This window comes from Oryx dammah, unplaced genomic scaffold, assembly GCF_014754425.2.
Source record: "Oryx dammah isolate SB20612 unplaced genomic scaffold, SCBI_Odam_1.1 HiC_scaffold_27, whole genome shotgun sequence".
NCBI classification, from domain to species: Eukaryota; Metazoa; Chordata; class Mammalia; order Artiodactyla; family Bovidae; genus Oryx; species Oryx dammah.
In genome coordinates this window covers 11,034,098-11,057,463 of record NW_024070211.1, presented here as the reverse complement: position 1 = coordinate 11,057,463, position 23,366 = coordinate 11,034,098, and the positions used below count along the sequence as shown (strand labels likewise).

General features: G+C 39.2%; 1 protein-coding gene across 13 annotated transcripts in view; it reads right to left on the bottom strand.

Annotated features, from left to right (window-relative positions):
* Positions 1-23,366, bottom strand: part of PHACTR4 (phosphatase and actin regulator 4) — a 104,453-nt gene that overhangs the window by 60,244 nt on the left and 20,843 nt on the right. For all 13 annotated transcript variants that reach the window (XM_040229767.1, XM_040229761.1, XM_040229765.1 and 10 more), the window contains one exon: positions 21,030-21,083. Coding sequence is in view for 11 of the 13 variants with exons in the window: in XM_040229754.1 (XP_040085688.1) it covers positions 21,030-21,083 (54 nt within the window). In the remaining 2 variants the exon portion in view is untranslated. The remainder of the gene's footprint in view (positions 1-21,029; positions 21,084-23,366) is intronic.

Genomic DNA, 23,366 nt, shown 5'->3' with positions numbered 1-23,366 from the left:
GTTAGATGGTGATAACTGCTATAAAAAAAAATTATTCTGGGAAAGGAAATAGGACGGGCTGAGAGAGAGGGAATAAATTATAAACTGTGCAAGCAGAAGGGGCTCATTGGGAAGATGATATGTAAACAGAGACCTTTGCAACACATTCTTCAATTAATGTACTAAAAATAAATATTAACTGCAGCTATGGTTTTTCCAGTAGTCATGTATGGATGTGAGAGTTGGACTCTAAAGAAAGCTGAGCGCCAAAGAACTGATGCTTTTGAACTGTGGTATTGGAGAAGACTCTTGAGAGTCCCTTGGACTGCAAGGAGATTCAATCAGTCCATCTTAAAGGAGATCAGTCCTGGGTGTTCATTGGAAGGACTGATGTTGAAGCTGGAACTCCAATACACTGGCCACCTGATGCAAAGAACTGACTCATCTGAAAAGACCCTGATGCTGGGAAAGATTGAGGGCAGGAGGAGAAGGGGACAACAGAGGATGAGATGATTGGATGGCATCACCGACTCAATGGACATGGGTTTGGGTGAACTCCAGGAGTTGGTGATGGACAGGGAGGCCTGGTGTGCTGCGGTTCATGGGGTTGCAAAGAGTCGGACACAATCGAGCAACTGAACTGAACTGAACTGAACCTGAAGTGAACTGAACTGAATGACTGGTCAGTGAAGTAAGGGTTATCAAATGGGCTGGTCAGTTCTCAAATACTTAAAAGATGTGCTAACACTGCGGTCCCTCTTACATATGATTATTTATCTACATTAATATTAATACATTTATACGAAACACAATTTGCAGTTCAGTTTCTCAACTGTATTACCCACATTTCACACACGGCTACCACATTGGCCAGTGCAGATCTAGAACATTTCTATCACTGCCCAAAGTTCTATCAGACAGGGTGAACCCAAAGGATTTTTAAAGCACACTTATATGTCTTCCACTAACACCCAAACAGAGTATTTCATCAGCATGTGGTATCTATTTTCCATGCCACCAACTACTAAACATCAACTACTAAAGGCAGTATAAGCTGAAGAAACATTGACAGTTTGAAAAAGTTTCCTTTTATTCAGTTACAAACTACTGAGCTATTTATACTCAAAATCTTTGATACTCTTCCTTTAACAGCTGAATTACTGTTTCCTTTCCTAGTAACACATAAGTAAAGCCTCTGACTATTAATAACAACTTAAAGCCTAAAGAAGGATGGTTTTATCTCAGTGTGAAGATCTATGTAGAATTATATCCATTTGTTATTGCTTGAAAATCAGCAACCTCCATCTTACTGAACATCCATTTAATATTCTTTCTACTCCAAATAGTACTTTTTTCATGTAGTTATAGTGAAAGTGCGTGAGAAATCTTATCTTAAAGACAAAAATACTTGATAAAACCACATAAAATCCATAAAAACTAAGTCCCAAATGGCCTCCACTAAGGAACCTGGAGGTATCAATGATGTGTAGAAACTAACCAGTCAGAAATTAAGGAGCTGCCCATCACAGAGTTTTTGACACACTGGATGTTCTCCAGTAAAGTGGCATTCATTGCTGATGACTCAGAGAGATGACTCTGAGCCAGTATCACTTCTCTCCTTCCTTCTCTCTCTTTCATAACTCTAACTCCTTTGGCCTTCAGTTTCATTTTAAGACAGTAAGAGAGAAATCTAATTACCAATAGTCAGCCACATATCCAGTGGAAATATAATTCATGCCTGATGATAGCTATAACATTAGTAACTGTTATTCAGAAATTTCCAACAGGAAATCTCCTTAAACATTCTTTTCCGGTACACGTGCAGGAGAATACATACTTCATCCTCTACTAAATAAAAATTCTGAGTAATGAACACCTGGTTATACCATGAGTCAACAGTAATTCCGCAAAAGAACCAAGGGTGACTACACAAATGGTGTTTCTATCAAACTTGCTCCGTCCAGTAATTCAGTGTACTTTATTCTGTTTTCTATGTAAGAGATATCCATCTCTTTTATACCATTCTCTTCCCTCAAAACTCTCAAACTTTAACAACCACAGAACCTAGGAGGTGAGGCACTGGAGGAAAAATTGGTTATATTTATAATTTCTAAATTTAAAGAGAAGAAGTGTTTTGGATTACACATACGTTTGCTTCTAAATCTTATTTTTTTAAAAGTAACAGTGAAACATATTAACACTTTAGGGAAACAATGCATGAAGTCAGAGGAAGTAGGAACAAACTAAACTGTCCCTTCCCTCATCAGACAAAGCAATGAGACCAATCCTAGTTTTGTAGTTGTTAAGTTGCTAAGTCATGTTCGACTCCCTGCAGACCTCATGGACTGCAGCACGCCAGGCTTCCCTAATCCTTCACTATCTTCTGCAGTTTGCTCAAACTCATGCTCATTGAGTTGGTGATGCCATCCAACCATGTCGTCCTCTGTTGCCTCCTTTTCTTCCTGCTCTGCATCTTTCCCAGCATCAAGGTCTTTTCCAATGAGTCAGCTCTTCACATCAGGTGGCCAAAGTACTGAAGCTTCAGCTTCAGCATCAGTCCTTCCAATGAATATTCAGGGTTGATTTCCTTTAGGATTGACTGGTTTGATCTCTTTGCTGTCCAAGAGACTTTCAAGGTTATTCTTCAGCACCACACTTCAAAACCATCAGTTCTTCAGCACTCAGTCTTCTTTATGGTCCAAATCTCACATCCATATATGACTACTGGAAAAACTACAGCTTTGACTATATGGACCTTTGTCAGCAAAGTGATTTCTCTGCTTTTTAATACACTCTCTAGGACAGCTTTTCTCCCAAGGAGTAAGTGTCCTTTAATTTCATGGCTGCAGTCACTGTCCACAGTGATTCTGGAGCCCAAGAAAACAAAATCCACCACTGTTTCCACTTCTCCCCCATCTATTTGCCATGATTTGATATGACCGGATGCCATGATCTTCATTTATTGAATGTTGAATTCTAAACCAACTTTTTTACTCTCCTTTTTCACACTCATCAAAAGGCTCTTTAGTTCCTCTTTGCTTTCTCTCTTTAGAGCAGTATCATCTGCATATCTGAGTCTGTTCATATTTTTCTTGGCAATCTTAATTCCAGCTTGTGATTCATCTAGCCTAGCATTTCTCATGATGTATTCTACATATAAGTTAAATAAGCAGGGTGACAATATATAGCCTTGTCACACTCCTTTCCCAATTTCGAACCAGTCTGTTGTTCCATATCCAGTTCTAACTGCTGCTTCTTGTCCTGCATACAGGTGTCTCAGCAGACAGGTCAGGTGGTCTGGTATTCCCATCTCTTTAAGAATTTTCCACAGTTTGTTGTAACCCACACAGTCAAAGGCTTCTGCAGAGTCAGTGAAGCAGATGTTTTTCTTTAGAATTCCCTTGCTTTTTCTATGATCCAGTGGATGTTAGCAATTTGATCTCTGATTCCTCTGCCTTTTCTAAAACCAGCTTGTACATCTGGAAGTTCTTGGTTCACGTACTGCTGAAGCCTGGCCTGAAGGATTTTGAACATTACCTTGCTAGCATGTGAGATGAGCACAACTGTACACTAGTCTGAGCATTTTGGCATTGTCTTTCTTTGAGGTTGGAATGAAAATTGACCTTTTCCAGTCCTGTGGCCACTGCTGAGTTTTTCAAATTTTTTGGCATATTGAGTGCAGCACTTGAACAGCATCATCTTTTAGGATTTAAAATTCCTCAGCTGGAATTCCATCCCCTGCACTAGCTTTGTTCGTAGTAATGCTTCCTAAGTCCCACTTGACTTCACACTCCAGGATGCCTGACTCTAGGTGAGTGACCACACCACTGTGGTTATCTGGGTCATTAAGACCTTTTTTGTACAATTCTTCTGTGTATTCTTGCCAATCTCTTCTGATTCTGTTAGGTCCTTGCCATTTCTCTCCTTGGTTGTGCCCATCTTTGCATGAAATGTTCCTTTGGTATCTCTAATTTTCTTGAAGAGATCTCTAGTCTTTCCCATTCTTTTGTTCTCCTCTGTTTCTTTGCATTGTTCACTTAAGAAGGCTTTCTTATCTCTCCTGGATATTCTCTGGAACTCTGCATTCAGTTGAGCATAGCTTTCCCTTTCTTCTTGGCCTTTCACTTCTCTTCTTTTCTCAGCTATCTGTAAGGCCTCCTCAGACAACCACTTTGGCTTCTTGTTTAACCTTTCCTAGTTTAACCTTTCTGAAAAGCTAATCTTTATTAGGGCTACTACCAAGTCTATAAAAATGAAGTCACCAAATAAAATCTTTCAAGAGGCAAATTTGATTATTGTTTTTTCATCCTAAAAATAAAATAATGTCTTTTTTGTTGAAAAAGCCCCAAAATCAAACAAGATCCAATTAGCTATTAAGTACTTTACTCATTTTCACCTTGTTCCCAGACCTAGGCACCAAGAGCCTTCAGAATACCACCTATCCTAAAACCCAACTGCCGATAACCAAATTTGCTGTGTTAATTTGTAGTGAATGAAAAAGAAAAAAGATAAAATGATTCTTCTGGGATTTATTCACTTGGGCCAAAAATCTTCTATATCCTTAAAAGAATCTTACAAATCTTCCCAGTCTGGCAGAATTTGTGGATCACAGGGTTCGAAAGTGACATCTTTTATGTGTGTTTGGGACACTAATAATTTCCCTCTTACCTGACTCAGTTTTGTCTCATTCTGATCTAGTCTCAACAGCGGTGCCACCATGACCTTTATAAAAACACAAATCTGATAGGGTTCTTCATGGTTTATAAACAATACTTCGATGCCTGGCCCAACGCCTTTCCTTTTAGATTATAGATTGGTCTTTCTCTGTCTTACGTGCCTCAGTATGAAAATCTCTAGGTCCGTCCATGTTGCTGCCCCAGCGCCTCATCTTTCTACCTAAACTTTTTTCTCACTGCTCTCCTCTGGCTGCTGTTGTTAGTTGTGTTCCAAACCACGTGGAATTCCTAAACTATGACATGTTTGGCCAGGTCTTCCTACCCATGCATTTGCTGTTCTAGCTGCCTAAAATGTCCTTTCCATCTATTTCTTGATCTGGCTAACTCCCACTCCTACAAAATTCAGCTTATGTACCACTTCTTCTAGGAAGCCTTCCATGAACATCTGCCTTTCTGCACTTTAGTTTGAATTATGCACTGTTCTGTGCTTCAAAGTCACTTTGTATATACTTCTACATACAGGGGTAGGTATAAATCATTTTTGTTATAATTATCCACACATTTGTCTTACATTCTCTGAAAGCAAAAATTGTCTATATATTCTCAGCAAGTAACATACTTCTCAGGACACAGCAGGCATTCGATAAATATATTTTTTTAATGGAAGGGGGCAAAGGGAAAAGTAAGATCTTTCACTAGGTTAGCCTCTAAGTGTCCCTTTCAGGTTATGGAGTATTTGTGTTGGGAAACATGCCAGGCCTGTAGGTACTGAACATATAATAATCACTGAACAGTTTCATGACAAACAGGAAAGAAAAAGATATAATTGAGATTATCTTGCTAGCTTGGTTATACGTTACATGTTATTATAAATTCACTTCCATAGAAACAGCAACACAATCTTTTCATTATTGTTGCTTTTAGATTTATAAAAAACATTTTTAAAAAGAGCTCAGCTTTTCTTCTAGTTCCTAAGAGAAACACAAGAACTAAAGTAGCCATGCCGTGCCCTGCTAAGTCGCTTCAGTCATGTGACCCTATGGACTGTAGCCTGCCAGGCTCCTCTGTCCATGGGATTCACCAGGCAAGAATACTGGAGCGGGCTGAAAGAAGCATACCAGTTTCTAACACTCAAAGCCGATTTCTGGTCTTTGCTTCTTCTCCCCTTCATTCCTGTTTCCTGGTTTCGGATCATTTCACTAAATGGGGCTTCCCAATGCGGTGCTAGTGGTAGAGAACCTGCCTGAGAATGCAGGAGATGCAAGAGATACGGGTTTGACCCCTGGGTGGGGAACAAACAGCAACCCACTGAGCACATCTGGCTTCCTGACCTCTGTGCTCTTCTGCTGTGCTCACTGCTGCTGCTCAGATAGCAGAAGTTTCCATCAAAAAAAAAAAAAAAAAATCAAAACATAAATTATACTACACAAAATGGTGTACTGTTACATATGAACATCTCTAACAAAAGATTTGATGAAAAACAAAGCTAAAACTCAGGGAAGATAAATTAAGTTCAACTTCTTTGCACTCCTTCTCCCCATTCTCTCAGAATAACAACAACTAGCATTAATTGAGCATGTATTATAATGCCAGGGACTATTCTAAGCACTGAGTTTTGTCTAACTCTTACAACGAGCCTATAAGAAGGATAACATTTATTATCCCCATTTAATAGTTAAAGAAACTGAATCACCCAGGGGTAAACTTGTCCAAGGAGTTCATAGCTAAAAAATGGCAAAGCTAGGCTTCATATCTAAGTAATCTTCATTACTAAACAGACTTTGAATTCACACAATACCTTCTAGGTGTCAGATAAGAACATTTATTTTTAACCTTAGAAAAACTTTAGGAGGTAGTACTTTAACAAAAGTAAAATTCAGATACAGAAGAGTTATGTCAATTGCCCAAAATGACAATGTTAAATTTAAAAACACCAAAAATTAATTCCCTCAGCTTATTTCTGATATTTTCCAGTATGACACCAACAAGAATGATGTTTCGTATTTCAAAATCAATTTTAAAGGGATTTCTTAGAAAATAAGTGAAAGGTCTACAATTAAAAAAAGTTGATTACATGGGAAAGAACCATTTCTACTACTCCTCAAGCCAAATCTAGAACAAAAATACTTCAGTCCTAGTATTTCATGAGAAATCCAAATTTTACCACCATGTACCGTCTACCCATACTACCTAAGATACTTAGGAAGCCCCTAGTTTTTCCTATTTTGCCATGGTCACCAATTTTTCCTGTTAGATTCAAGACAAAACCAACAAGACAAACTCTCCTTAAAGTCATCACTTCTAAAGTGTTCCAAGAACACAGGTATAGAAAAGGCAATGTTAATGCTATAAAGCAAGTTTTGTTTTAACAATTTCCTTAAGTACAAGTCATGTTGAAAAATGTGGCATGAAATTTCAATAACAATTATTTTTATCTATATAAAAACATTCATGCATTCTGTGTAGCATTAATAGTTTTAAATCTCTTTGAGTGCTGAAACTGTATTTTATTGTTTTTTTCTCCCCCTTCATGGCAGCTAGGGTAATGTGTCTAAGAAAATTTATTAAATGAATTAATGAATCATTCAGCCAAGCGATCAACCATCCATCTATTTTTTCTCCTTTTGATTGGCTAGGGTATGTTGTAAGTATGACAATAAATCATCAAGCAAAACTAAGTGGACGTCACTGTTAAACGTTAAGCTACTGGCCCTGGATGCATTATGAGGTTATAACTAGAAGTAACAAGCACACCCCAAAGTGCTTCACCCCAGCCAAGAATGTCCTTCCTTTGCTGCCACTTTTCTCTTTTACTATTAAGACATAATTCTTAAGGGTTCTTGCTACTCAAGCGCTTTGATTATTAAGCTCTGGACTGAAAAGGGAAAGGATGGGGTGGGGATTGAAGGTGCGGCAAAATGGACAAAACAAAGCAGGCAGATCCATCTGCTTTACAGCATTTAAGTTCTTTTAAGAGATCAAAGAAGAAAACCAAAATATACAATCATCAAAAGAAACCTGAATATGAAGTTTTAAGATGTTTAAACAGTCAAGTAAAATGTAGTATTTATTTAATCTTATGCAGTGAAACAAAGGAAAGCTATAGCTACAGACTGAAATCTGATATGATGTCACCCTGGCCAGCAATGGATACACACTAGTATGATGAGGAAAAAATAAAACACCAGTCTTCAACGAGGAATTGAAGGCCATTAATACCATCCACAGACAGTCCATTATACTACTATCCCCTTCTTTTAATGGAAGCCTCCGATATGGGGTGTGTATGTGTGTGCACATGTGTGTGCGTTCTGGACTCCAATGATGTTTCAAATTGCAGTCTTGTAAAACCTATCCTGTCTTTGAGTCAAGTCAAGGCTCTATCATGAAAGGCCATTTTTAATATGATAGAACTCTAGAGGCCCAAGAAGCCAACCACTGAGGTTGTTTTGAAACTAATGGTCCCCTGCTTACTGCGAAATATTCATACTAGCTTTACTTTCAACTTTTAAATCTCACTGATCATATGTAATCTGAATTTGAAATAAAGTTGAGATTTTTTTTTTTTTTGCCATGCCATGTGGCTTGTGGAATCTTAGTATCCAACCGTGGATTAAACCCATGCCCCCTGCAGTGGAAGCATGGAGTCTTAACCACTAGACCCCCAGGAAAGTCCCACTTATCACTGACTATTAAACCATAAAAATGTCAAGAACTTTAAAGTTTTCTTTAATAAAAGTAATACACACTTTTAAATGGAAATATGCTAATACACTGTGCTGTGCACACTGCTCTTTATCAAAGTAAATAGTTAAGGAGAATAAGGAATATTCTCTTAGATCTTAAAATGACTATGATAATAAATACAATGTAGAACTGGTGTAAAAACTGACAGATAGTTCAACAGAACAGACTATATGATCCAAAAAACACACTTGAGACCTTTTAAAACTTAGCTTGACCAAAATGGCATCATAAATCAATAAAAAGGGCTGCTGCTGCTGCTAAGTCGCTTCAGTGTGTCCGACTCTGTGCAACCCCATAGACGGCAGCCCACCAGGCTCCCCCGTCCCTGGGATTCTCCAGGCAAGAATACTGGAATGGGTTGCCATTTCCTTCTCCAATGCATGAAAGTGAAAAGTGAAAGAGAAGTCACTCAGTCGTGTCCGACTCTTAGCGACCCCATGGATTGCAGCCCACCAGGCCCCTCCATCCATGGGATTTTCCAGGCAAGAGTACTGGAGTGGGGTGCCATCACCTTCTCTGAATAAAAAGGGCAGACTAACACTATTTCTTATTAAGATCATTCATAGGTATTTTATAATTTTAGTTGTAAATACTTTCAAATCCCCTTGGTTTTTAAGATATTTATTCTACATACATGAAAACATTTTAATGATTCATTTTTGAACATTTAAGTTGCATTTAGTCAGCCATTTTACTGACTTTTTTTCAGTTGATTCTTTTGGGACTGTTTTTCTCAAGGGAGAATAATATTAGCCAGTAAGTATATACTTATTCTGTTCATTATTGGAACCATATCTCTAATGATTGCTCATCTTACTGTATCAAGAACCCCCAAAATAATGTTAAACAAAGTAACAGTGGGCGTTCTTCTCTTGTTCTTGCTCTAGCAGACATTTCTTCAGTATTTCATGGTAACTGCAGTAGTGTCTCTTGGTTTTACATAGCTGTTCTTTATTAAAGGGTTATATAAGCACATTGTAAAAGAAAAAATGAACTAAAAGGATATACACAACATTCATGTTATAGGGTGTCACTGAACTGTAGTGGTAAAAGGAGATTAGATCTAATTTTTATAAAACATGTCCTAATGTGAAGCAACAGTTAGAAATGGACATGGAAGAACAAACTGGTTCCAAATAGCAAAAGGAGTATGTCAAGGCTGTATATTGTTACCCTGCTTATTTAACTTAAATGCAGAGTACATCATGAGAAATACTGGGCTGGAAGAAGCACAAGCTGGAATCAAGATTGCCGGGAGAAATATCAATAACCTCAGATATGCAGATGATATCACCTTTATGGCAGAAAGTGAAGAGGAACTAAAAAGCCTCTTGATGAAAGTGAAAGAGGACAGTGAAAAGGCTGGCTGAAAGCTCAACATTCAGAAAACTAAGATCATGTCATCTGGTCCCATCACTTCATGGCAAATAGATGGGGAAACAGTGGAAACAGTGTCAGACTTTCTTTTGGGGGGCTCCAAAATCACTGCAGATGGTGATTGCAGCCATGAAATTAAGACACTTACTCCTTGGAAGGAAAGTTATGACCAACCTAGATAACATATTAAAGAGCAGGGACATTACGTTGCCAACAAAGGTCCATCTAGTCAAGGCTATGGTTTTTCCTGTGGTCATGTATGGATGTGAGACTTGGACTGTGAAGAAAGCTAAGTGCCGAAGAATTGATTCTTTTGAACTGTGGTGTTGGAGAAGACTCTTGAGAGTCCCCTGGACTGCAAGCCGATACAACCAGTCCATTCTAACAGTCCTGGGTGTTCACTGGAAGGACGGATGCTGAAGCTGAAACTCCAATACTTTGGCCACCTCATGCGAAGAGTTGACTCACTGGAAAAGACTCTGATGCTGGGAGGGACTGGGGTCAGGAGGAGAAGGGGATGACAGAGGATGAGATGGCTGGATGGCATCACTGACTTGATGGACATGAGTTTGAGTGAACTCCTGGAGTTGGTGATGGACAGGGAGGCCTGGCATGCTGTGATTCATGGGGTCACAAAGAGTTGGACACGACTGAGCGAATGAACTGAACTGAATGTTACCAATTTTAAAATCAATTGAGTAAAAAAAAAGAAAAAGAAAAAAATTGAGTAACAAATGTGCTTGCTATTTTTTTTTTTTTATTTCTTTATTTAGCTGTGCCAGGTCTTAGTTGCCATGTGTGGGAGCTTTCCCTGCAGCATGTGGGATCTAGTTCCCCAACCAGGGATCGAACCTGTGCATTGGGAGCATGGAGTCTTAACCACTGGGCCACCAGCAAAGTCCCTAAATGGGTATATGATCTATCTTCTTCTCTACTGTGGTTGATATAGCATTATAACTATCTGCTTCTTCAAATATGAATGAAATTGTCCATAAAATCCACTGTGTTTTACCTTTTTATCATGCCTATTAGTCTATATGGGATTTTCATATACTGAGTCACTTTGGCAAATTGTATTTCCCTAGAAAATTACCTATTTCATCAGGAATTTATTAATAAAGATGTCAAAGTATTCAGGGGACAATGAAGAGTATTTTTAACTTCACACCACATCCAAAAGTTAACTCAAAAAGAACCATTGACCTAAATGTAAAACCCGAAACTATAAAACATTTTGAAGGAAAAACAAAAATACCTTTCTAATCTTGAGTTAAATAAAGATTTCTTAGAAGACAAGGAACAGTAACCTTAAAAAAAAAAAAAACTGGACTTCATCAAAGTAAAACATCTGCTAATAAGAGAAACCACAGGCTGGGAAAAAACATTTGTAATAACACTTATAAAGAATTTATATGTGAGCCATGTAAAAAACATTCACAACTCAAAAAAACAAGCCAATTTTTAAAAAGACCAAGATTTGAACAGATATTTCATCAAAGAAAAGATATGATTGGCAAATAAACATGTGAAAAGTTACTCAATATTATTACTCATGAGGGGACTGCATATTAAAATCACAATGAGATACCGCTATACACCTATTAATTATTAGACTGGCCAAAACCCAAAACATTGACAGCACCAAATGCTGGTAAAGGTGTGGAGCAACAGGAACTCTCATTCACTGCTGATGGGAATGCCAAATGGTACAGCCACTCAGGAAGACAATATGGGGTATTATATTTATTTATTTTGGTTGTGCTGGATCTTTGTTGCTGCGCACAGGCTTTCTCTAGTTCCGGCGACCATGGGCTACTCTCTAATTGCAGTGCACAGGCTTCCCACAATGCTGGCTTCTCTTACTGAGGGACACAGGCTCTGCGGTGCGGGGGCTTCGGCAGTTGTGACACACCGGTTTAGTTACCCCATGGCACATGGAATCTTCCCGGACCAGGGATTGAACCCCTATCCCCTGCACTGGCAGGTGGATTCTTTACCACTGGCCTATCACAGAAGTCCTGGGAGTTTCTTTAAAAAACTAAACATACTCTTATACATTTTAAGTATGGTACCTCTTGGTATTTACCCAAAGAACTGAAAACTAATGTCCAAACAAAACCTACACACAGATGTTTATACCAACTTTATTCATAACTGCCATAACTTGGAAGCAAACTGATGCTCTTCAGTAGGTAAAAGGATAAATAAGTCACAATACATCCAAACAAAAGAATATTTTTTAGTGCTAAAAAGGAAAGAGCTATCAAGTCACTAAATGACGCTGGAGGAGCCGTAAACGCATACCACTAAACGACAGAAGTCAACCTGAGAAACTATGTATGGAAAAGCTACTGCATGACTCCAGTGTTATCACATTCTGGAAAAGGTATGAAGGGAATGAACTACTGGTACACGCAACAATATCTACGAATCTTGACAGCTTTATGCTAAGCGGGAACACCAGACAAAGGCGACATCTTGTATAATTCTGATTATAAAAGGTAAGCAGGGGACTTTTGGCAGTGAAGGAAATACTCTACATCTTGATTGTGGTGGTAGTTACACGATTTTATATGTTTGTCAAACAGCACTATTACATACTTTAAAAAGTAATTTTACTGCATATAAAATTTATTCTCTTTGTTTTATATATCTTAATTTTTAACAGAGAAATATAAAGAAGGAACTAAAATGCCAATAACCCTTCAATCCAGATAAAATCCTTTTCTATGTTAAAAAACAAGATACATTTGCAAACCATACAGGAATATACAAAATGTTAACTGAAAACCATCCATCCTTCCTATCCTCCCCCCTCTTTTTTTTTTTTTTTTTTTTTGCCACGCTGCGTAGTCTGGGGGATCTTAGTGCCCTGATCAGGGACTGAACCCCAGCCCATGGTAGTGAAGGCTCTGAGTCTTTACCACTGGACGCTGGGGAATTTCCACTATCCCTCCCTTCTAATTTTCATTCTTATAATCATTGCCTATGTAGTGTCCAAGACACACTGATAAAGTGCTCAGTATGCAGAAATAAATTCAGATGGAAAATCACCTACACATTTAGTCCTCCTATTACACTTTCTATAATTTTCTAGGGAGTAAGCAGTGGCCAGAAGTGATGAAAAGTGGTGAGAGGATATGGGAGATGGTCCAGAAAGTCAGCATCACTACTTTTCGGCTGGCCTTACTACAGAGATGGCTCTTTTTCTACTGACAGAAAAAATAGGGCATCTATGTTATTAACATCCATAGTGTTCTACTACAAACTTAGGTTCTACGTACTCTATTTCCCTTAAGTTCATCAAATCTATTTCATGCTGAAAATTTAAAACCACTATAAGAAATACAGATAAATACTATTAAGCAGTGGGATAGAACAGTAAAAAGATCTTGCCCTCCATAAGTTTACACTCTTATCAGGACATAATATGACAGATGATACTTAATTTTATAATAATGCTATATTAAATTTCTACTGAACACCACAGGAGGAAAAAAAATAGAATTAATGTCATTTTTGGCATTGTTTAATTCCAGAGGCATTTACCTCCTACACCTTAAGAATCTCAAAACTAATTAAGTTCATATTTTGTCCTTCATTCTTAAAGAGAAGGGAGGAAAGGACTGTGTTATTAGCACATTTTGAGCTTCAAGTGGTAACAACATGATAATATTACAAAAAATGTTCCCATGAACTTAAGTGAAATGCATTAGTCTTGAGCATGGCTCCTCAACAAATGTCCTTGAAAGGTTAGGAAAACCCCCTTTAAAACATAGTAATAATTTATAAATTCAGATTTAGAATAGGAATAATTGACTTTAAGTTTGTTTAGGATATGGCTTCTGTTTTCTGCTTCAAAAAACTGATTCTCATATTTCCTATATGATACAAATTCTAATCAAAAGGAGCTGCTGCTGCTAAGTCGCTTTAGTCGTGTCCAACTCTGTGGGACCCCATAGACGGCAGCCCACCAGGCTCCCCCATCCTTGGGATTCTCCAGGCAAGAACGCTGGAGTGGGTTGCCATTTCCTTCTCCAATGCATGAAAGTGAAAAGTGAAAGTGAAGTCGCTCAGTCGTGTCCGACTCTTCGAGACCCCATGGACTGCAGCCTACCAGGCTCCTCCATCCATGGGATTTTCCAGGCAAGAGTACTGGAGTGGGGTGCCATTGCCTTCTCCAATCAAAAGGAGCTATTACCTTGTAAATCTGTTCAATCTGTTCCCTGAATAACATATCAAACACAACAAAAAACTTTTTTCAACGAACTGTGCTCACTTCTGTGGAAGGGAGGGTATACAGAAACTTAATGAAGTTGTTAGAAAACTTAAAACATTTTGAGAAGTCAATTTAGTATACACAGATCCTCTCCTCCTGGGTCTGCTATTAGAAGAATGACTGCTAACTCATAAACATTTGCGAAGGGAGAAGAAAGAAAGCAGAAGCAGGAATAAGCCATTTTAAAAAAGCAGTGGGGTAAGAAGCATCACATTAGCTCAAACTATACACATGTCTTCTCTGGACTCTTCCTTCCCCCAGCACTTATGTATAGTGTAGCCCTTACTTTTTAAAAAAAAAACAAAACTCTAGTAGCTTAAACCAATATAAGTTGACAGTTAATACTTTCACTGTATTCTACCACAAGTCCCTTTGAAAGAAAAGGGAATAAAATAAGGAGATTTAGGGTAAAAGCTGTTTGATTCCTTTATCACCTTCCCCATTCCATGATCCTGAATGTCTGTCCCATATGAATTCTGGCAGAACTCTGGAGACTTGTTTTCTGGAAGGGATAAAACTAAATGGTCTCTGGACTGGGGGACTCAAAATGTGGTTGATGATGGGAATCGAGCATGGAAAACACAGGGCAATTGAGCGAACATAATGAATACTGATTGCAGCAACCCTCCCAGTCACCCCTTACCATCCAGTGCTGAGAGGACTCCACCCCCTGAACCTTTTACTGATAAAAAGAGATATTCTTTAACAATCAACTGAGCTAGATAGCTCAGCTGGTAAAGAATCCGCCTGCAATGCAGGAGATCCCAGATGGATTCCTGAGAAGGGAAGATCCCCTGCAGAAGGGAAAGGCTACCCACTCTAGTATTCTGGCCTGGAGAATTCCACGGACTGTATAGTCCATGGGGTTGCAAAGAGTTGGACACAACTGAGTGATTTTCATTTTCACTTTCTTCAACAATAGGGACAAGAAGCTTACCCTACAGTAAGGCCCAAAGGCAACCAGCCTATGCACTTAGAGCTAATTTAAAGCTCACTCACCACTCTTAATCATAAGCATACAGCTAATTATTACTAGACGTCAGAAGAAAACTCCTACATGAGATCAAAACAAAGGAAAGGAACTTTGGAGGAAAAGAACCTATGCAGAGCAAAGTAAATCTGTTGAAAACAATAAAGAATATTATGACAGAAATATTCAGAGCATAAAAGAAATCTCCTAGAAATTAAAAACATAATAGTATAAAAGAAAAATTTAATAGAATATAAAGATGAAGAAATCTTACAAGAGCTAGAGAAAAAAAGACATGAAAACTAGAGAACTATTTCATGAGGTCCATCACCGAGCAGTTATTGGCAATCAATAAAGAGGAAGACATGGGATTTAGGAAACAAAAGAGTCAATACAGGAAAGAAACAGACGCTGCACAGATGCTTCCCAGGTGAATAAGGATACCCCAGGATGACAGCTGTGTACCACACACAGGGACACATGTCCATATTGGAGCAGTGTGCCCCAACAGACATACTGAAGGCTGTCATACCAAGCTCTCTGCTGCCATTTATTCTCCTTTGTAAGGAAGATAATGCTCAGGTGAGCTGGTCTTGACTAAATGCTGGTGAATTTCTTCTCAAAATACTGAGCTTCCTGATGAGATCAGAAGACTCATTTCATCCTATAGAAGTGTTCTTTAACCTATTCCTAAAAGCTGCAGGTTGTAGAAGGAAATGGCAAGCCAGTATTCTTGCCTGGAGAATCCCAGGGATGGAGGAGCCTGGTGGGCTGCCATCTGTGGGATAGCACAGAGTCGGACATGACTGAAGCAACTTAGCAGCAGCAGCACCAAAAGCTGCAGGCAGGTCATGATCAACTTAGAAGAGATCCCAGAGTTGCTCACTCCCTCTGACCGTTATTCTTATGACAAGTGTCCAAGATTGAAGCCCTGCCCAAAGCAATTTCCAGGACTAAGTCTTGACTCTGTCCATGACTTCCACAGAAGGGACGCTGTGAAAATTAGGAATCTGAAGCAAGTGTGGCCCACTGATGCCTGGGGTCCCCAAGATCCTTTTAGGACCCAAGAGGTACAACGATATACTTAATAATTTACTAAAGAATGAGTTGCATTTTTCACTGTGCTGACACTTGTACTGAGGGTACAAAAGCAATGGCAAGCAAAACTGCTGGTACCTTCACACAAATCAAGGCAGTGGCACCAAACTGTAGTAGGACGCAGAATCTTCACCACTGTATAGTTATAGTTAAAAATAATGAAAATGTAAGAAATAAAATCCTTGATAGTTTGTAAAAACTATTATTAGTTTTTTTGAGAAGGCAATGGCACTCCACTCCAGTATTTTTGCCTGGAAAATCCCATGGATGGAGGAGCCTGGTGGGCTGTGGTCCATGGCGTTGCAAGGAGTCGGACAGGACTGAGCGACTTCACTTTCACTTTTCACTTTCACGCATTGGAGAAGGAAATGGCAACCCACTCCAGTGTTCTTGCCTGGAGAATCCCACGGACGGGGGAGCCTGGTAGACTGCCGTCTATAGGGTCGCACAGAGTCGGACACAACTAAAGTGACTTAGCAGCGTTATTAGTTTTAATAAATCTCAAGCCTTCTATATGTCTTTTTACTGCTTTGCATGATGAAATGATAAATACAATGGTCACCTTCACAAAAGGCACTTGTATAACTGAATTGCAAGCCAAACTAGTCCTTTTTTTTCACGAAATACCATTTTTATTGGAAAGATTACATGAAAAACTATGTTGTCTAAGCTTAGACGCTGCACAGATATTTTCTTAAAAATGAATGAAATCTGTCACTCTAAGTAAAACTGACAGTACTTGTTGCCAGTGAGACACATCAAGCTTTCAAGAGAAAATTTGAATTTTGGAAAACATACCTCCTAGAGCGAGCTTGCCAACTTCCCAATACCTAAAGACTTTGCACTGAGACCAGTGGTGGTATTAACAAATGTAATTTTAAAATATAATAAACTGTGTAAACATCTGTCTATGTAAGTAACAAATGTCCTCGAGGCCTTAGGTCTGTCCCACTAAATCTCTCACTTTAATTTTCAGAATGCAACAAATCATTCTTTTTCAATATATCTACATGACAGTTAATCTGTGACAAAATTCTCAACCATCTTTTAAAGGCTCCATCTTCTTAGAAACAAACTCATTTTGCATTCAGAATTCTTATTCTTTGTTAATGGCACTGAGTAGACCGTAATCAGTAAACCAAATTCTTATCATATGTACATTTTGTGAGCAATTTAAAAACCCTACAAACTATTCTATAAAAATAAGCTCAAGGATATACTGTACAATGCAGGGAACATAACCAAATTAAATTAAAAAAAAACAAAAAAATAGAAGGGGAAAAAAATCCTCTCACTAGCACAGAAGACAAACCTTTTCTCATATTAGTGATCAAAAGCACATATTAATTTATATTTTAACTGACTAGTAGCCAACTATAACTTTCATAGCAACTTCCCCTTTGGAATTCTCTAGTAAATTTAAGTTATTGTTGTTTAGTCGCTAAGCCATGTCTGACTCTTTTGTGACCTCCATGGACTATAGGCGCCTCTCTCCAGGGGATTTCCCAGGCAAGAATACTGGAGTGGATTGCCATTTCCTTCGCCAGGGGATCTTCCTGACCCGGGGATCTTCCTGACCCAAGGATCGAACCTGTGTCTCCTGCATTGGCAGGTGGAGTCTTTACCGCTAAGTCACCAAGGGAGCCCACATTTAAGTTACATTTAATTTTAAGTTGAATTTAATTAGCTTAATAATAATTTTACTCAGATTAAAGTCTATTTACGATATGCTTAAATTAGGTGAGGTAAAGAGGTCACTCAAAGAGAAAAAAAATATTCCCCATAAAAGCCTTTGGAATTGTCATATGTTACGGACAGGGAGGCCAGGTGTACTGCGATTCATAGGGTCACAAAGAGTCGGACATGACTGAGCAACTGAACTGACACTAGTTTATCATATGGACATGTTCTTTAGGATTTGTCACCAGGCAACTATTAATATATCAACTCAATTTACCAAATTGTTCATAAATAACACCCCAGAAGCTACAAATTTATGAATAAAGTACTAACTGCCCTCTAGTGTTCAAACTAAGAATTTCACCGATGAGCTACATGTAATGTACAGTTCAGAGTGAAAAAAAGCCAAAGCCCTAAAGAAGCCATTTAGGGTCGTTAAAATCAGAGGAGAAATTCTGATCTGACACGGTTTAAAACAGCAGTCTTTTCAAAACAAGACAACAGCTATTAATCTGAGCGTTCTGATTACTTAATTGTACCAGGAGCCCAAAGAGCCTAATTTCAGTCACCTATGGTAACTGTGGGCTTCCCTGGTGGTGCAGCGGTAAAGAACCCACCTGCCAATGCAGAGCACGCAGGGTCGGGAAGAGCCCCTGGAGAAGGAAACGGCAACCCACTCCAGCATTCTCACCAGGGAAATCCCATGGACAAAGCAGCCTACAGTCCATGGAGTTGCAGAAGAGTCAGACACAACAGTGAAGTTTTGCTTTACTATGTGTAAATAGAGTAGAAACTTGGAACACTTTAACTATACTATTTCAAGTTATGTGCTTCCCAGATGGTGCTAGTGGTAAAGAATCCCCGCCTGCTAATGCAGGAGACATAAGAGATGCAGGCTCAATCCCTGGGTTGGGAAGATCCCCTGGAGGAGGGCATGGCACCCCATTCTGGTATTCCTGCCTAGAGAATTCCCATGGACAGAGGAGCCTGCTGGGTTACAGTCCATGGGTCGAAAAGAGTCAGACACGACTGAAGTTAACTGAGCACACACTTCAAAAGTTACTCTGCCATAAAATGAGATTCAGATTTTTCCCATTTGGTGAAGAATTACAAAATGTTCAAATCAAAACCTGCCTCTAGCAGGCTGAGGTTAATCAAGGAAAACTGCCTCTGGTTGTTTTTTTTTCTGCTGATGCGTATTTTATTTTTTATTTTTTACCTTTGGGTGTACTGGCTCTTAGTTGCAGTTCTTGGGCTCCTGGTTGTGGTGTGCAGGCTCCTCTCCAGTTGTGGTGTGTGGGCTCCAGAGCGTGAGGGCTCAGTAGCTGCAGTATGCGTGCTTAGTTGTAAGCTTCCAGCCACATAGGATCTTAGTTCCCCAAGGACCAGGGATCAAAGCCAAGTCGCCTGCATTGGAAGCCGGATTCTCAACCACTGACTACCAGTGGTGCATATTTTAAGTGGAAAGTACTTCCTAACTAGTCTTCCCAGTGTATAGTTTGAATTTGTTTTTTTTCTTTTTTGGCTGTTATACTTTTAATGGAGGGAGGTATAATATTCATCAATGTGCAAGAATGTTTTACATACTCATTAGCATACTGATTAATGTAAATTTAGGGATATACAATGTGTTAAACCCAAAAAACTGTATCTGCACTCTGTAACTACGGAGCCCGTGCACCACAACCAAGATCCCACTTGCTCACCGCAACTAAGACCCAATGCAGGCAAATAAATAAATAAATATTTTAAAAATAAATAAATAAAACTACAAAGTTGCCTGCAACCGAAGAAAATGGAAAGGCTTTTACAGTTTTTACCCATCATCTTTACTTTTAAATTTCTCAATGGTATCTGGGAGAAGTAAAAAGGAATAGAAGGCTCATTTCAGCTATGCCTCAAGAATTCTAATGAAGCTGTATGGCAATGACACTGGAACTATGACGTTTCCCCCAAAGGGCTTTCTAGATGACCACATCACACACTTCGAAAAGTATTTCCAGTAACATGTAGGCAAGTAGTGGCTTAATATTTAAAAGCCTGGAAAACAGCTAAGGTGTCTCATCCCAGAGAATTATAAAGCATGGTAGTAATACCATTTCTCTCCTACAGAGACACTTTTTAAAGCATAGAGGTAACCTTAAGGATACTAAAGAGACATCAATAGTTTTCATAAAGCTTCAATAAACACCCCAAGGCACAAATGTTCAAAATGGTCCACTAATTATCCCAGACAGTACCTCTCTTTGTTTTCAATAGGAAAACAGAGTTGAGTACACAGTGACTGACTTTTTAATAAAAAAGGTAAATATAAAACCTTTGTGCATCTAGATTTATACACTCTTAGGTGGTGCTAGTGGTAAAGAACCCACCTTGCAATGCAGGAAACTTAAAAGACGCGGGTTTGATCCCTGGGTGGGAAAGATCCCCTGGAGAAGGGCATGGCAACCCACTTCAGTATTCTTGCCTACAGAATCCTATGGAAAGAGGAACCCGGCAGGCTACAGTCCACAGAACTACAAAGAGTTGGATATGACCGAAGTGATTTGGCTAGTCACTAGTTGCTAGTTACAGAATTTAAAACTTATTTTAACTTGTCAAATGGTTCTTTGCTTTATTTGAAGTAACTAACATTCTAGGGCACCTAGATCTCAAAGTCTGAGTGCCTCACAGCAATGTCAGAATTATTTTTTATAATACAAAAATGTTATATGCCTTTTCACTCTCATTAGCTCCAAACTGTACAGTCAGTTCTCCAAACTCTGCCGGGTATGTGACAACAAAATAGATTAAATGCAGGAAGCCAATACATGAATTCAGCTGTCTTCTATTAAACTAGACACTAAAGAGATTTGCAAAAATATAAAACAATGCCACTCTTCTTGTTAATCTTTTTTATTTGGGGGGCTATTTTTCATTAAAATTTTTTATTTATGTAACATATGAATGGTTTCTTGTTATTTTTAAATGAATTAATATTCTAAAAAGTCTCTATTTTTTTAAATATAGTAAATATCAATAGATATATGTTATACAAACAAAACTCTTTGGGGCCCTCAATTATACATAAGAGTATAAATGGATGCTGAGGTCAAAAAGTTTGAGAACTGATAGAGTTTAGCACAATAAACATGAAAAAAAATCAATTTACTCTCAAAGCTTTAATGGAGGTAAGGATAAAACACAAATATCATTTACTAAGAAAAATGCAGGTGATACTTACCAAATGGATCTTCCATGCCACTATTAACCAGTTTAGGAAGGTGACAAATAGTTTCTAAAGAGAGAAAAAGGCAAATGATACACTTAAAACATAATATCATCACCTTTTATATTCCTTAAAAAATACACCCAATTAAGTTACATTGATTATAGTTTAAACTGGGATTTAGTCTAAGGGAGTTGAGATACATATAAAAATATCATAAAACATTCAAGGCTAATTTTCATTGAAAAATATACATCATCCTCAGTTTCCTCAAGTAAGTTCCCTTTCCAATCTCCATCCTGAATATTACCAGAGTGTAAGGGAAAAATGCAAGTTAAGAAAAAATTTTTAGGAAGGGAGACAAAGAGAAAAAGGGAGGGGTGAGGAGGGGGAGAAGGAAGAGAAGGAGGAATAGAGAGCAGCGGGAAAAGGCCAAGCTTCTTTTTAAAGATTATTTATTTATTTGTGTCTGCTTGATGGGCTTCTCTCTAGTTGCGGTGTGCAGGCTTCTCACTGCGGTGGCATCTCTTGTAGCAGAGCACAGGCTTTAGAGTGTGGGCTCAGTAGCTGCGGCACACAAGCTTAGTACCCTCGCGACACATGGAATCCTCCAGGTCCCCTGCACTTGCAGGCAGACTCTCAACCACGCCACAACCAGAGAAGTCCAAAAGTAAAGCGTTTATGCAAAAAACAAACAAACAAATAAACCCCACAGAACTCACATAAATATCTAGGAAAGAATATGAGGATATCATAGAATGAAGGATTAATTGGTTTTGAACTGTGGTGTTGGAGAAGACTCTTGAGAGTCCCTTGGACTGCAAGGAGATCAAACCAGTTAATCCTAAAGGAAAGCAATCCCGAATATTCACTGGAAGGACTGATGCTGAAGCTCCAATACTTCAGCCACCTGATGCAAAGAACTGGCTCATTTGAAAAGATCCTGATGCTGGGAAAGACTAAAGGCAGGAGGAGAAGGGGATGATAGAGGATGAGGTGGGTGGATGGCATCACCAACTTGATGAACATGAGCTTAACAAGCTCCGAGAGTTGGTGATGGACAGGGAGGCCTGGTGTGCTGCAGGCCATGGGGTCGCAAAGAATTGGACATGACTGAGCGACTAACTGCACTGAACTAAATTGAATGGCTATTGCTAAACTCTACTGATGCTCTAGAAAAAGACAACAAAAAGCTGAGTGATTAAGAGTCAATTGAAAGTCAAACATGGGGAATTCGCTGGTGGTCTAGCTCAGCCGATAAAGAATCTGCCTGCAATGCGGGAGACCTGGGTTCAATCCCTGGGTTGGGAAGATCCCTGGAGAAAGGAATGACTATCCATTCCAGTCTGAGAATTCCACAGACAGAGGAGCCTGACAGGCTATAGTCTGTGGGGTCGAAAAGAGTTGGACACGACTGAGCGACTTTCACTTTCCAGCACGGCCTTGGTTCAAGTCCTGGTTGGGGAGCTAAACTCCCATAAGTCCTGTTCAGTTCAGTTCAGTTCAGTCGCTCAGTCGTGTCCAACTCTTTGCGACCCCATGCACTGCAACAAGCCAGGCCTCCCTGTCCATCACCAACTCCCAGAGTTTACCCAAAGTCCTGTGGTGTTCCCTAAATAAATAAATAAGTAAGCAAAAAGAAATAAGAAAATCAAATATGAAGGCCACAGGACCTTTTACAAAGAAGCTCCTTTCTGTGGCAGCAGGAGGAGAGAAGAAGCTAGAAACCAGGCCCAGGAGTTAATCAACTGGTGCTGTGTAGCCCAGCACCACAGGAGGTTAACTCTTGGCCAAGGGAGGTATGCTATGCCAACATCAGGGTCCTGACAGGGAAAGAATGAGACTCTAACACAAGAGATGGAGACAGTGGAGTTGATCCCCCTCCAAAATTTTGAATGTGAAAGTGTCCCCAGAAAGAACAAAAGGGGCCCATCATCCCTATACGATCTGGTGCTCTCCCCTCACCTGAAGATAATGCAGAGCCCTTCCCACCCTGCCCAGTAAACAGTCTCCTCAGCACCTGCCACCTCCATGCCTCCTAGGTAGGAGGCCTTTAACTTGTAGTAGGTCACAACGTAACCGGGTCCAGATGTGCTATGCCTGATAAGGTCTGAAAGGAACTATAACCCAAGGGTGATGCAAGACTTAGCCAGCATGTATCCAACAGGGGCCAGGTGAGAGTGAATGTGAATTCTGAGGGGGCTTGAACGTGAGAACCAGAACATAAGGTTCCTGATCACTCTCCGAAGATAGAAGATCTAACACCCTGGCAAAAATCTCAGAATATGGTATGAACTTACCACTAGGATGGTTCCTAAAAGCTGGAGAAGCCATGGTCCATGATAAATAGCA